This window comes from Kogia breviceps, chromosome 6 (genome assembly GCF_026419965.1).
Source record: "Kogia breviceps isolate mKogBre1 chromosome 6, mKogBre1 haplotype 1, whole genome shotgun sequence".
Taxonomy (NCBI): Eukaryota; Metazoa; Chordata; class Mammalia; order Artiodactyla; family Physeteridae; genus Kogia; species Kogia breviceps.
This window is the reverse complement of record NC_081315.1, coordinates 128,923,064-128,938,700: the sequence shown is the minus strand read 5'-3', so window position 1 is coordinate 128,938,700 and position 15,637 is coordinate 128,923,064. Positions and strand designations below refer to the sequence as shown.

The 15,637-nt window shown below is 38.7% G+C and overlaps 2 protein-coding genes across 13 annotated transcripts in view; one reads left to right on the top strand and one right to left on the bottom strand.

Annotated features, from left to right (window-relative positions):
• Window positions 1-559, top strand: part of NUDT6 (nudix hydrolase 6) — a 49,166-nt gene extending 48,607 nt beyond the window's left edge. For all 11 annotated transcript variants that reach the window (XM_067036631.1, XM_067036630.1, XM_067036628.1 and 8 more), the window contains one exon: window positions 13-559. The gene's annotated coding sequence lies outside the window, so the exon portion shown is untranslated. The remainder of the gene's footprint in view (window positions 1-12) is intronic.
• Window positions 1-15,637, bottom strand: part of FGF2 (fibroblast growth factor 2) — a 61,431-nt gene that overhangs the window by 12,760 nt on the left and 33,034 nt on the right. For both annotated transcript variants that reach the window (XM_067036635.1, XM_059066798.2), the window contains exon 2: window positions 5,291-5,394. In XM_067036635.1, the coding sequence (XP_066892736.1) occupies window positions 5,291-5,394 (104 nt within the window). The remainder of the gene's footprint in view (window positions 1-5,290; window positions 5,395-15,637) is intronic.

The following is a 15,637-nucleotide window of genomic DNA, read 5'->3' as shown; positions in this document are numbered from 1 at the left end:
TTTACATGCCAGTTGTCTCTTCCCATTGTTACCTGAGTGACGTCCCTGCTGACATCCCCGGCTACAGTGTCTTTCATCATCAGTGATTCATCTCAACCCATTAAACAGTGGAATGGATGCTATTAATAGCCAAGGGTCAAGACTTTTCATTTATTGCCTGAAAGTTGCTATTGTTGACAGCTCAGTGCCTACGGATCTGACTCAGAGGAAAATATGCCACTAACACCACCACCTCCTTGGTTTGGGGGTAAGTGTCCCTTGTTTTGGGGACACTTACTTTTTCATCTGAAAATTGACACGGCCCACCCAGACTAATCTGAAAGAGGATTGCTGCTGAAGAGGCAAGGCAGCAAGCCACACAAATTGAATGGTAAGACTGGAGATTGACTCATGACCTTGGCATGGAACAGATCCAGTGATGGGAGCTGGAACAACTGGATCTTGGCTGGTGCCTTTCCTCAAAGAAAACTGATAAATCCTGAATATTCCATTTATGTGTAACAGCTGTGGCTTTGTCCCTACAGAGTTTATGATAAATTTCTGAGCATTGCTAAATTAACTCTTACTGTACCAGCTTGAAGGAAATCTGTTGTATCTGGAAAAATTAACACACATCCAAGGGGACAGAAATATATTTAAGACTAAATAGAATGCTGTGACCTTAATCTTGTGAAAGGTCCTGCTTAGCTAAGGAAGAAATTAGAAAATACTGTTTAGAGCCCTTTATGCTTCAGATGGTACAGAATCAACAGTTTGGGAAGCTTAATACCTATGTGCCAGGAGAAGAGGTCAGAATTCTCTGAATTCTAACTTGTAGAGAATTCTCTGAGAAAACAGCTCAGGTTTTAGGTCTAGTGTCTTAAATTGTCTCCTGTTTTACAGACCCCAGTAGTTTCAAAGACTCACTGTAGAGTAACTTCTCAACCTAAATGTCCACTGACATTTATTTACAAAACAGACGCAGAGACAGAAAACAAACTTATGGTTACCAAAGGGGAAGGGCGGGGAGGGATAAATTAGGAGTTTGGGATTAGCAGATACAAACTACTATGTATAAAATAGATAAACAACAAAGTCCTAGTGTATATATCACAAGGAACTATATTCAATATCTTGTATAACCTATAATGGAAAAGAATATGAAAATATATATATATATATTTACAATTGAATCACTTTGCTCTACACCAGAAACTAACACAACATAGTAAATCAACTATACTTCAATTTAAAAAAAAATTTTTAACAAGGTAGAGTAGCTTATGTTTTCATCACTTTTGACAATTATTTTCATCATTATGGATGAACCTGTGTTCCAGCCTGTGTTCTCAAAATAACCACTCCAATGAGTATCTTACAGGGCCACCATGATTGCCAGATTACTGGATCTTCTAATCTCTATAAGTGGAGAACCACAGGGTAACAATCTGAAGTCACAAGACAGACATAGCGAAGTCTAGAGCTTTAAAACCATTTTGACTAGTGTCAGTTTGACTAGTGTTGTCCATAGTTGAGACAGAAGCAAATGTTGTATGTATTTACTTTCTTTCCTCTACCACCTTTACTGTCTGACAGTAGCCAAATCAACACTACTGCAGGAGACAAAGTGATTCATACTGTGTTTTGTTACATCCTGAGGTGAGAAGAGTAGGGTTAACCCCTCTTCTCTTTACAAGGTCAAGGTCATCCAAAATTACCCATTGATTCACTGTCCTGGCAATATTTAAAATGCTACTTCAGTAGATTCCCAAAGTATTACATCATCCCTTGAGTTGACAACAGGCTGGTAGGAAAAAAAAAAACAGTGGAAGAAGTGAAAGTTCCAAGTAGTCAGCCTTTCATAGCTATATTTTTTTTACATAGGAAACCTCATCCGTCCCCCTGCTTGAGCCACCACGTATATGCTTATGACGCCCAAATCTATATATCAACACACACCTCTAAACTCCAGACCCGTAATTCCAACTGTGTAGTGAACATCTTCACCTGAATTTCTCTTAGGCAACTCAAACTAGATAAGACTAAATTTGAACCTGTATTACCTTTTCCCAGAACTTGCTCTTTTCCTCTTCCCCCTTTCTCATCTACCTCCTCATCCAAACTGGAAACCTGGATGTCATCTTTGACTTTTTCCTCTACTCTCCTCCTAACTCTGGCCAAGCTCAGTGGTAGCTCTTCACTCCGTCCTCTTCATCCTGTTACTGCCAGGTTCTGACCGTCACTTGCTTGGACTATTCCCACGGCCTTCTAACTGGCCTGTCTCCACCAGCCGTGGACCCCTCAAATCCATCCTCCGCGCCGCTGCCAAAGAGCTCCTTCTTGAATTCAAATCTCATGTGTCTCTTAAAACTCTGTTATGGCTTCCCTCTGCTGAGAGCAGCATGGTGCTATCAGGTACTCCAGCGAGCAGTTTACCTGCTTCTCCAGCCTCATCTCTTCCCCTCTACCTTCTATTGCCTTTGCACCTTACACTCCAGCAATAGTGAATTGTAATTCTGGAGAAACCCCTGGTAAGCTTTCTGCATCCATGCCTGTGCCATGTCCTAGAATTATCTATACCCTGATCTCCATTCCTCTGCTCCCGAACTGCCTGATAAACTCCTTCCTCTACATGATGTCAAATCCTCTTTGTAGGTCCTTTTTCCCAATCTAGACAAGTTTAATCGCTCCCTTTCCCTTATTACTATGCATACATGCAACATATAGAAGAACACATCAAAGCCACCCCTTACACATTGTTACGAATACTTATTTACACTTCTGCCTCCCCAGATGGTCACTTATTAAAGGCACAGGCCATTCTCTATTCAATTGTATAACCCTAATGCCTAGCGTGGTATCTAGTATACTGTACACTCAAAAAATACTAGCTATTGAAGAGGATTGTAAAATTTATTCAATTACAAAAAAAGAGCACCGCTACACTGACTTATTTATCCTGCAAAAATCAAACAAATATATTAAATATATCTTTGTCAGATGATCAGTCAGATGGTTGAATATTCTTTTTCTCTGTAAGTCTGTTTCAGTCCCTTCAGAAATCCAAAGATCACATACAGATGGCCAAGAGGCACAGGAAAAGATGTTCAGCATCACTAATTATTAGAGAAATGCAAATCAAAACTACCATGAGGTATCACCTCACACCAGTCAGAATGGCCATCAGCAAAAAATCTTCAAACAATAAATGCTGGAGAGGGTGTGGAGAAAAGGGAACCCTCCCACATTTGATGGGAATGTAAATTGGTACAGCCACTATGGAGAACAGGATGGAGGTTCCTTAAGAAACTAAAAATAGAGCTACCAAATGATCCAGCAATCCCACTACTGGGCATATATCCAGAGAAAACGGTAATTTAAAAAGATACATGCACTCCAGTGTTCATTGCAGCTCTATTTACAACAGCAGTGACATGGAGGCAACCTAAATGCCCATCGACGGGAATGGGTAAAGAAGATGTGGTACATATATACACAATGGACTATTACTCAGCCATAAAAACGAATGAAATAATGCCATTTGCAACAACATGGATGGACAAAGAAATTATATACTAAGTGAAGACAGAGAAAGACAAATATATGATATCACTTATATGTGGAATCTAAAAAAATGGTACAAATGAACTTATTTACAGAACAGAAATAGAGTCACAGATGTAAAAACCAAACAGTTATGGGGGGGGAGGGGAGGGATAAACTGGGACATTGAGGTTGACATATACACACTACTATGTATAAAACAGATAACTAATAAGGGCCTACTGTATAGCACAGGGAACTCTACTCAATACTCTGTAATGGCCTATGTGGGAAAAGAACCTAAAAATGAGTGGATATATATATAACTGATTCACTTTGCCGTACAGCTGAAACTAGTACAACATTGTAAATCAACTACACGCCAATAAAAAATTAATTTAAAAAAAGAAATCCAAAGATCTTCACTCAGAAAAAAATTCAAAAACTAATCTCAAAACACCATAACTGCTCAGTACTATTAGATCCATTCTGTGGGGAAAGCTATAGAGTGCTATGTAACTGGCTACTGGTATTGGTATTATGGCTGTGGTTTGTATATACACACACTTTTAGGTACATGTCTTATCTACTCCCCCAATGAGACAGAAGTACGATCTGTACTGATCTGCTTCCCTGCATCGTTCCCCACACAGTGTCTGCTCAACAGACATACAATCCTGGTTGTAATAATAATGGTGAAGTTGACAGGGAGCCTGTATTAATGGAGAGAATACTAGCCAGCAGCAAGGACCGTGGAGTAGCTGTGATAAAATGTAAAAAAAAGAGAAGTCCCTGCCCTTAATGAGCTTATATATGAGAAGTAACATGAGGAGGAAGTAACAATTTTGAGGACCTATTATGTATAAGACCCTGATTTTGGCACTTGATATAAATTATTTAATTAAGTCCACACAAAAACTGAGATACGATCATTATTGTCTCTATTTTATAGTATTCTAAATGGCAAGTGTTTCTATGTCATATTTAAAAGAAACTTAAAAACTCATACTCAGAATTTTATATGTCCATCCCAATGATCTTCAGACAGTTGCACAATATAAAGATTTTTTTAAAACTATAGTTTTAGGGACTTCCCTGGTGGCGCAGTGGTTAAGAATCCGCCTACCAATGCAGGGGACACAGGTCCAAGCCCTGGTCCAGAAAGATCCCACATGCCGTGGAGCAACTAAGCCTGTGCAGCACAACTACTGAGCCTGCGCTGTAGAGCCACAACTGCTGAGCCTGCGTGCCATAACTACTGAAGCCCATGCATCTAGAGCCCATGCTCCGCAACAGGGAAGCCACCGCAATGAGAAGCCTGCGTGTTGCAATGAAGAGTAGCCCCTGCTCACCACAACTAGAGAAAGCCTGTGCAGCAGTGAAGACCCAATGTGTCCAAAAGTAAATAAATAAATTTATTAAAAATATAATTTAAAAATTAAACTATAGTTTAATAGCTTTGGAGCAAAGGCAGTAAAATGCAGTGAATTAGAGTTCCTGCTCTGGAGTCAAGACTACCTGGCATGCCATCCAGGCTCTGCCTCATATGACCTGTGTTTTCTTGGTTACTTTATTACTCCCTCAGAACTTCAGTTTTTGCCTCTGTGAAATAGAGTATAATACTCTTATTTTATAGGATGAATGTGAAGATTAAATGATATACCTGTAAAACCCTTAATAAAGATTTAATAATACCAATACTAGTAAATTCATAGCAATAAAAGTTAAATTTTTTTTAAAAAGTACAAAAAGAGAAAACATTACTTACAGAAGCCAGTAATCTTCCATCTTCCTTCATAGCAAGGTAACGGTTCGCACACACTCCTTTGATAGACACAACCCCTCTCTCTTCTGCTTGAAGTTGTAGTTTGACTATAAGTAATGGAGAAAAAATTACCTTTGTAGCATCACAGAAAAAAGAGGCATCTACACATTTATGCAACATACAGGGTAAAGACAAGAGGCACTTGTGCATCCAGCTAATCCACCGTGGCAAGGAGCTGGGGGACAGGGGCCAGATGTCGATTAAATTCTGTTAGAATGAGAGGCAGGCCCACTAAAGTATGAGTGCCTCTTGACTCCCTTCTCAATCCAGTGTCAGTGAGCGGATAAGAGTGACAGATGGAGAATTTTTTTCCCTTCATGTGTAATTAGCCTCCACTTGGCCCTGTTAACTACTTAGATTTGTTTTTAAATAAACATATTTTAAGAGTACATAAATATATAAACTACTTGTGAGAATTTCCACACTACTGCCTAACTTTAAACTATTATTTTAACCAATTCTTCACAAATAAAATATAATTGCTCACTATTATCTTTTGGTTTGTATTTCCTTGAGTTTCCTCACGTCTTATTTCTAGCTTCCCCTTCAATACAATACCAAATGCATTTATCTTTCTCTATGGAGGGATTGTGATGTATACATTTTTTTTTTTTGCAAATATCTATAGGAAAAACAAAATGTTTATGCTTAATTTGCTTATAGTGTGATGAAAGATTTTCAGAATGTAAGATCCTGAAGAGGATGACCTATGTGTAATACTACATTATCAATATTAAGCAGACTGTTGGAAAACAAAAAAATAGATATTACACGATCATGATGATAATGCCATAGGGACAGATAATCATCTAATTAATTCAGTTAAAATTAAGCTTAAAATTTGTTTTGCTCTTCAGAGGCTGCATTCTCCTGCCTAGAATAGCATTCCCCAGAATGTATTTTGGCTAACAGAGATTACTTAAAAAACAGCTTCTGGGGCCAAATAAATTTAGGAAATTCTTGCTTAAGTTAACTCTTTGTCAAACTTCTCAGAACTTTGCCTCTCATAACCTGCATTATAAATCACCATAAGAGGATCAAGTACACAGTGTGTATAAAATGTGCTTGGGTCCCAGAACAAGTTTTTTCATAGGCCGATTGTGTGGCCTATAAACATATCTAGGACATTCTTGAGAGCAAAAGAAAAAAGCAGTGAATATTCAAAATTTTAGAAATCAGAATATTATTTGGATAACATTAGAAACATAAATTTAATTTCCCCAGGTGTTTCTGGGCAGCTAGGAAACAGGGCACGAAAAGGCAATGTCTGAAACATTCTGGAATTACTATTAACTTTGTTAGACATAATTATGTCATAGTAATTTTGTTTTAAATGTTCTCCTATCAGGTAGAACAACATACGGGTAAAATGAGATATAACATCTGGGATTGGCTTTAAAATATTCCAGGAAGAAAATAAAATATTCCAGGAATCAGTCAATCAATAATTTTTTAATAAAATGGGTGGGATAAATCAAACAAGATTGATTAACCTATGTCAATAGTTATTAGAAGCATGGGAGTTCATTGTTCTAATTACTTTATGAATGTTTGAGAATTTACATTTTTTTAAAAAATATATTTGTTGGACATTTAATATCTGATTCTCCTTTGTACCAGTCACTCCAGGTGAAATTCCTCTACAGAATCTTAAAAGACAGTATAAAGTAAAAGGAATATAATCAAGACATGAAAACTAAACAGACAAAGGCATAAAGTCTCTTTCAAAACATTATGGGAAACTGTAGAAAATAAGTTTTATTTTTAACAAATATAAGCAAAATTAATGATTATGAATAAAAATCCTTGTATATAGCTCTAAAGTAATGTAGATAAGCCATATTAATTATGAATGCATTTGCATCTCTTTTTTTTGGCAGTTGCGGGCTTCTCACTGTTGTGGCCTCTCCCGTTGCGGAGCACAGGCTCCGGACGCGCAGGCTCAGCGGCCATGGCTCACGGGCCCAGCCGCTCCGCGGCATGTGGGATCCTCCCGGACCGGGGCACGAACCCGTGTCCCCCGCATCGGCAGGCGGACTCTCAACCACTGCGCCACCAGGGAAGCCCTGCATCTCTTTTTAACTCATGGTTGTATAAATGCTCCTGAGGCAAGACTGCATAGTCAATCATTATACTTTTTTCCTGGTACTTTATCAATAAACTGTAGCCTAGCTCAAGGCCACCATCTTGTAAATGTGTATTACTTGGCATAAGGCAGATTATGGATATTAATGTATGGTCAGTACCTGCGACTCGGTACCCAGAGTAAATGTCATCATTCATTTATTCATTGGCCTTTCACAGATTTCTTGGGATTCCACATTAGGATATTGTCATTTGATAAGCCACTAAAAAGTAAACACTAATTGTAGATGCCTGAAAAGTGTTTCCATTAACATATAACTATAAAAATATAAACTTTAGGGCTTCCGTGGTGGCGCAGTGGTTGAGAGTCCGCCTGCCGATGCAGGGGACACGGGTTCGTGCCCCGGTCCGGGAGGATCCCACGTGCCGCGGAGCGGCTGGGCCCGTGAGCCATGGCCGCTGAGCCTGCGCATCCAGAGCCTGTGCTCCGCAACGGGAGAGGCCACAGCAGTGAGAGGCCCGCGTACCAATAAATAAATAAATAAATTTTATATATATATATATATACTTTAAAAGTAACCAGAGCCTGAAACCAATAAGAAGCTGGATAATGCACAAAATCACAGATTTTCTTTAAAAACCCATCAGAGCTGAGATGCAGAGAGACATAAGTAAACTAAATTTCACATACAGATGATCCCTTCCCCCACCAAAAAGATGACCTGCTTCCATCCTTGACAGGAAGAAGACTAACCCTATCAAAATGGGGAGTATAAAAAAACCAGCTGAACTTCTACAAACTTTTAAGTGCTGCTGACCTGAAGAACTGGATTTCTAAGGAGCCCTAATCAAACAGCAATTCCATACCCACCTCCTGCCAGTTCTCTCCTACAGAGCTTGCACCTAGTGTACAACCATCACACACCAGAGGCAGAGGACAGAACAGAAGGGCTAAGAGATCCTTCTGAAGCACCTAAGGCTTTGCTGAGCGCAAAGCAGCAGTCCCACACCTCCTATGGTTCACCTCCTATGTCCCCAGTACCACCATCCCCAACCCTAAGCTACCACTAATCCACATCCTGTCTCTATAGATGTGCCTATTCTGGATATTCCATATAAATGGGATCATACAATATGTAGTCTTTTGTGACTGGCTTCTTTCACTCAGCATATTGTTTTCAAGGTTCATTCACATTATAGCCATGTGTCAGCACTTCATTCTTTTTTATTGCCAAATAACATTTCATTGAATAGAGAGACCCCATTTGATCTACCCACCCATCAGGTGATAGACATTTGGTTTGTTTCCAGTTTTTGGCTATTATGAATAATGCTGCTATAAACATTCATGTACAAGATTTTGTGTAGACATATGTTTTCATTTCTCTTGGGTATATACCAAGAAGTCAATATGGTAACTCTATGTTTAATCATTTGAGAAATTGTCAGACTTTTCCAAAGCAACCATTTCACATTCCCACTAGAAATTAAGGGTTCCAGTTTCTCCACATCCAGACCACATTTGTGATAGTCCGTGGTGGTGTTTTTTGTTTGTTGTTTTTTCTGTTATAGTTGTCCTAATTGGGTGTGAAGTGGTATCTCTTAGTTCTGATTTTCATTTTTCTGATGTTGAGTATCTTTTCATGTGTTTATTGGCTGTTCGTATATCTACTTTAGAGAAATGTCTATCCAGATCCTTGGCCCATTTTTTAGATTGTCTTTCATTGAGTTGTAAGAGTTCTTTATATGTTCCAGGTACAAACCCTAATTAGATATCTGATTTGCAAATATCGTTTCCCATCCTGTGGCTTGTCTTTTCACTTTCTTGGTATTATCCTTTGATGCATAAACATTTTTAATTTCATGAAATCCAATTTATTGATTTTGTTTTTTCATTGCTTATGTTTTTGGTGTCATATCTGAGAAACTACTGCCTAATCCAAGGTCATGAAGATTTACACCTATGTTTTTCTCGTAAGAGTTTTAGTTTTACCTTGTCATTTAGGTTTTGATCCATTTTGAGTTAATTTTTGTATGTTGAATGAGGGTCCAACTTCATTGTTTTACATGTGGATGTGCTTAAATTGACACTTAAAGATCACTACACCCCAAATCTGCAGAATATACATATTTTCAAGGAATACTCCCAAGAATAAATTATATGCAGGCCATAAAACAAGTCTCAATATACTTAAAAGGGATGAAATCATACAGTGTGTAATATGAGAAATGAATAACAAGATATCTAGAAAATCCCACAAATATTTGGAGATTAAGCAATACATTTCCAAGCAAAACACATATCAAAGAAATCACAAGGGAAATTAGAAAATATTTCTAATTGTACGATAATAAAAACTCAACATGCTTAAAGGGAAAGGTATAGCTTTAAGTGTCTATATTAGAAAAGCAAAAATCATGAAAATTTCAACTTTTACCTTAAGAACCAGAAGAGCAAATTAAGCCTAAAGTAATAGCAGAGGGAATACATACTATGTAAAAATTATACAATGGAATATATACATATTAGTAGAAAATAATCCCAAAGAGCTAACAGTTATTTTGGCATAATAATAGGAAAATATTTTACTTTCATACACTTTTTGATATTTAAAATTTTTTTCTCGGTTGAACATTTGTTACTTTTATAATAAGAACAATGTTAGCATTGTCAGAATTTTTAAATAATGTAGAATAAAATGCCAAGTGTATGCCATATTAAACACGAAATAATTGCAGTCGTGAGTTCCAAGAGGGAAATTTCTCAATTAAAAGCGATGTAAAAAAATGTATCAATCAAAAGGAATGTGTAGGGCTTCCCTGGTGGTGCAGTAGTTAAGAATCCACCTGCCAATGCAGGGGACACAGGTTCGAGTCCTGGTTCAGGAAGATCCCACATGCCGTGGAGCAATTAAGCCCGTGTGCCACAACTACTGAGCCTGCGCTCTAGAGCCCATGAGCCACAACTACTGAGCCTGCGCTCTAGATCCCATCAGCCACAATGACTGAGCCCATGTGCTGCAACTACTGAAGCCCGCACACCTAGAGCCCATGCTCCACAAGAGAAGCCACCACAATGAGAAACCCACGCACCACAATGAAGAGTAGCCCCCACTTGGTGCAACTAGAGAAAGCCCACCCACAGCAACAAAGACCCAACGCAGCCAAAAATAAATAAATAAAAAATAAATAGATTTATTTTAAAAAGCAATGAGTAAACCTTGATGAAAGCAAACCAACTATAAAAATTACTATAAGACCATAGGAGAAATTTTAACACTAACTGGATATTTTATACTTCTAAGGGAAATTTTTTAATTTTTAGGCATGAGAATGGAACTGTAATTATTTTTAAAGGATCTTTTAGAGATACATATCAGTCTTTTAGAGATACATATCATTTATGTACCTAATATGCACTAATACATATGTATCACTTATGTAATTATGTAGTCATTTTTCAAATGCTTGGATGAAATGACATGATGTCTCAGACATAGTTAAAATAATCCAGTAGTAGGGAAGGGGGTAAAGAGCTAAGGCAGGTATAGATGAAACAAGACTGCGATCTAGGTGATGGGTACATGGGGTTCATTAAATTGGTTCTTCTATTTTTTGTATATATTTGAAACTTTCTCTAATAAAAAATTGGGGGGGTTATAAAAGAACAAAAAGTAACTAAGGCAGTTCATTGGGCAATTAATGTTAAACGTGGGTACCAATTTATTGAAGGGTATTGTCTTAGACCATTCAGGTTCCTATAACAAAAATACCATAGACTGGGTGACTTAAGCAATATTTATTTCTCACAGTTCTGGAGGCTAAGGAATCTAAGATCAAGATGGCGTTAGATTCAGTGTCTGGTGAGAGCCCTTTTTCTGGTTCATAAACAGCTGTCTTCTCTCAGTGTCCTCACAAAGCAGAAGGGGCTCTGTGGGGTCTCTTTTGTAGGGACACTGATCCCATTCATTAGGGCTCCACCCCCATGACATGACCAGTTCCCAAAGGCCCTACATCTCCTAATGCCATTCCATCAAGGGTTTGGATTTCCACACATTAATTTGGGGGGGCGGGGGGGATACAAACATTCAGTCCATAACAGGTATGAAAATTGTGTTACTGTTCCAGAGACAGTCCTTGAGATACTTTTGGATTCTATACAGTGTGAAATCTCAGCCAGTACTCAAGGACACTGGACAGTCACTGTTTCATACTGGGCTGGCTTCATAGGGAGGAGAGCTACAATAAACTAATCATACTTGAGATTTAGAAGACTCTTAATAAGCAAAGCCGTTGGATCTTAGGACATAGAAAAGGCATAAACCAAGGGCGTTTTGTCTGCTGGAGGAAGAGTGGGAAGAGGGTCTTTAAAGGAGTGGTTTTAAATCTCAGGCACCTCAAGACAGGGAATGAAAGGGATTCTATTAAATTTCCACATAACGAATACAATGTAAAATTTTCCATACTTTTCAGGAAATGAAACAATATACTAGACAGGCTAGCAAAAATTTGTTCTGAAAAATAGAGGATAACTTTGGATAACTTTATCATCAACTCTTCTGAACCATAAAAATGATCTATTCCCTTCTGTGCCTTACCAGGGAAACTATTATCCTCAGCCTAGTTTCTGGAAATAGAAAATATTAATGTATATTTTTACATTTAGAATAAAGGTTAAAGCCTTGGTTTTCACCTTATATAAAACTAAACCCTCTAGTAACACTTCAATCTAGCTGTTTATATACTTGAAAAGTGTCTGTCATAGCTATCAAAAAAGCAAAAAAAAAATTGTTTTTCTCCATAATATTGATAATATGAAACTTGCCACCTAAAAAGTGCTTAGTAAATGACTATAAAGTAGAACATTCCTTTTTGTAGTATAAATAAGTACCAATTCTCTTGCACGCAGTGCGCTAGACTGTGGAATTATAATCTATCCTGGAAAACCTTCTGTGGTCACACTCCCTTTTCCCTTCTCCCCTCAGTTTAGGGTAGGAGTCCTCTCCTCTATACTCCTTTATCCTGCCTCCTCTACTCGGAACAATTGTGTACCGTACTTATCTGGCCCTCTTTGATTGTGAGCTTCTTGAGGGCAGGGAACTATATCCATCTCTGTATCCTGTGAGTTAACACAATGCCAGACACATAGAAGTCTCTTGTGAATGTTTGATGGATTGAAAGCATCTCACATGAGAAAAAGCGGGTCAAGGAACCGTTGCAGCAATGTCCTTGGCGTCATATTGGAGCATTATACAGGTGCTATGAGACTACGGAAAATGACATTATCTATTATTAGAGGGAAAATCAGAGGATCTTTCTAGGAGAGATAAGGTTTGAGCTAAGTTTTGAAGGATATGTAGGAGATAACCTCATGAACAAGATATAGGGTAGGGAGACTAGATAGAATGATATTCCAGGTAGAATGTCATTTCAGGACTGAGGCACGAAACAGCCACACAGCCTAAACAGCCAAGTCCAAGACAGCTAGAGCAACAGGCAAAATCCAGACTGAGAAACCCCACAGGTCGGGGACTTCCTGGCGGTCCAGTGGTTAAGACTTTGCCTTCCAGTGCAGTGGGTGTGGGTTCGACCCCTGGTCAGGGAGCTAAGATCCCACGTGCCTCGAGGCCAAAAAACCAAAACGTAAAACAGAAGCAATATTGTAACAAATTCAATAAAGACTTTAAAAATGGTCCACATTAAAAAAAAAATCGTTGGGGCTTCCCTGGTGGCGCAGTGGTTGAGAGTCCGCCTGCTGATGCAGGAGACACGGGTTCGTGCCCCGGTCCGGGAAGATCCCACATGCCGCGGAGCGGCTGGGCCCGTGAGCCATGGCCGCTGAGCCTGCGCGTCCGGAGCCTGTGCTCCGCAACGGGAGAGGCCACAACAGTGAGAGGCCCGCGTACTGCAAAAATCAAAAAACAAAAACAAAAGAAAAAAAAATCTTTAAACAAACCCCACAGGTCAAATAATCCAATTTCCTCAACAATCAATTACTAGGGAGAAAAAAAGATGGAAGGAGGACCTGAGACTAAAAAAGGCTTAAAACTGACATACTTTAAAAAGTAAACTAAAGCAGAATATTTAAGGATGCCTATCGTGTGATGAAACTATTAAGAAACGCAAAGAAGTAATTAAAGATCTGTACACGTTTACTGGGGAGGCTGGGGATTGTGACTGGTGACGCAGAGAGCGGCTTCTACGGTGACGGACAAAGTTCTGTTTTCTGACCTGAGGGACGATTACAAAAATGTTCATCTAGTAATAACCCATTAAAGTACAAATTTGTTTTATGTGTTTTTCTGTATCTGTGTTATATTTTACATTTTGAAAGTTTTTTAAATTAAAAAAAGAAGTCTACAATAAAAGACCTTTCTAAATTGGACCTTGAACACTGACGTGGCCCCGGTCATTTCAGCACGCTGGAGACCACCCACTATATTCAGGTTTTGGAGGCACAGAAGTCAACAATTTTGATAAACATAGACTTCTGGTGGCTTTTCTAATGTTGATATTAAATCCAGTAAGAGATGAACTTGGAAAAATACATAGTGTGTTATCCAAGTTTAAAATTCAACTTTTTTTCTCTGTTGTATCATAAAAACAAAAGCGGTAAACCACAAAATTGAAGAATCTCATCATTAGGCAAGATCTTAGGGGTCAATTGGTCCCATCACTATACAATTACGTCTTAAATCCCATCTGCAATATCCATGAGAAACAGTTGTCTAACTTCTCCTTGAAAATCTTTAGCAAAGGAGAATTTGCACAGTCTCTCTAAAATGATTTAGATATGTAAGCAAAGGAACAGAAACTCTGGTCACAGTAAACTACTCAAATGTTCAAGTGCTCAGACCATTAATTAGCGCTTGACACATTTAGTTAACAGAGTATAACCAAAAAGTCCAACTATTACTTCAATGTGACCACTATTGCTCGAAACGTTTTGCAACTCCGTTTTAGGAATTTCCTCCAGAATTTGTGTCATTTTCTTTTGAATAGGCTCAAGGACGATAAATCTTAAAATCATGAATACTAATTTGTTAGAGCAGTAAAGGACTTCAGAGATCATCCAGTGTGCACCCTCCTCGTTTATAAATAAAGAAGCTGACATTTAGAGAGGTTTGTCCCTGGTGAAAGAATATGGTTTGGGGAAATAGACAAGTCAGTGTTTCCGAGAACAGTGAACACAGTCATTCACTCATTCATGAACATTTACTAGTAATAGGTATGTGCCAGGTACCATACTAAGCAATAGGAAGCATAAAGGAAAGTACAGCATCAGTCTTTGACCTTGAACATACAATAGTGTCGCAGAGAAGAGGGATGGTACACGGATAACTAGATGAGCTCCATAATGTCAGTGCCATGAGAGAAACTCACACAAGCTATCCAAGAACACACTCAGAAGGTACACCTAACCCAGCCTGGGAGAGGAAAGGTTTCCTGGAAGCAGTGACAACTGAATGGAGACTATAGGAATTAGCAGAGTTAGTCAGGAAAAGAGAGGGTAGGAAGCACAACAACAAAAGCATCCTGACATAACTTGCAAAGGAGAAAGAGACAGAAAGCGTGGCACAGCCAAGGAATGTCAGGTACTTGGGTGTGGTCAGCACCGAGTGAGGGGGTGGTGTGTACTGTGTGAGAGGGCATCGCGGGACAGGATGAGGCTGGAGAGGCCAGAGGCTCTGAAGACTATGTTAAGGAGTTTTATAGTATGAAAACAGAAGAAAGAATGAGAGCGTTGCATGAAATAGGATGGAGAGAAGTTGATAAATATGTGAGAATTGAAGGAAAAAGAATTAAAAGTTAATGAAGGGAGATAGTGGAGCTAAGAAGGAGCCAGAGAAGGAAGGAGGGAGAAAAGAATGGTTTCTCTCTGTGCCACAGGTTTCTCTGCCTTGGATATTTGGGAGATTGTTGAGATGGGAAATAAAGGAGGAGGGACAAGTTGGCAAGAGAATTTAATCAGATAAGTTCCCTTAAGACTTACTGACAGCCTGGGGAAAATCCAGGCAGAGATATCCAGAAGACAGTCAGCTATATGAATCTGGAGCTCAAAAAAAGAAATCTATGCTGGAAATAAAGATTTGGTAATCATAGCAAACAGTGGCTACCTTGGACACACAGGCTGCTCCAAACCCACACAGGGAGATATAAAATGAGATCCAGAACAGTGTGTAACAGGCATGAAGTAAAGGGCAA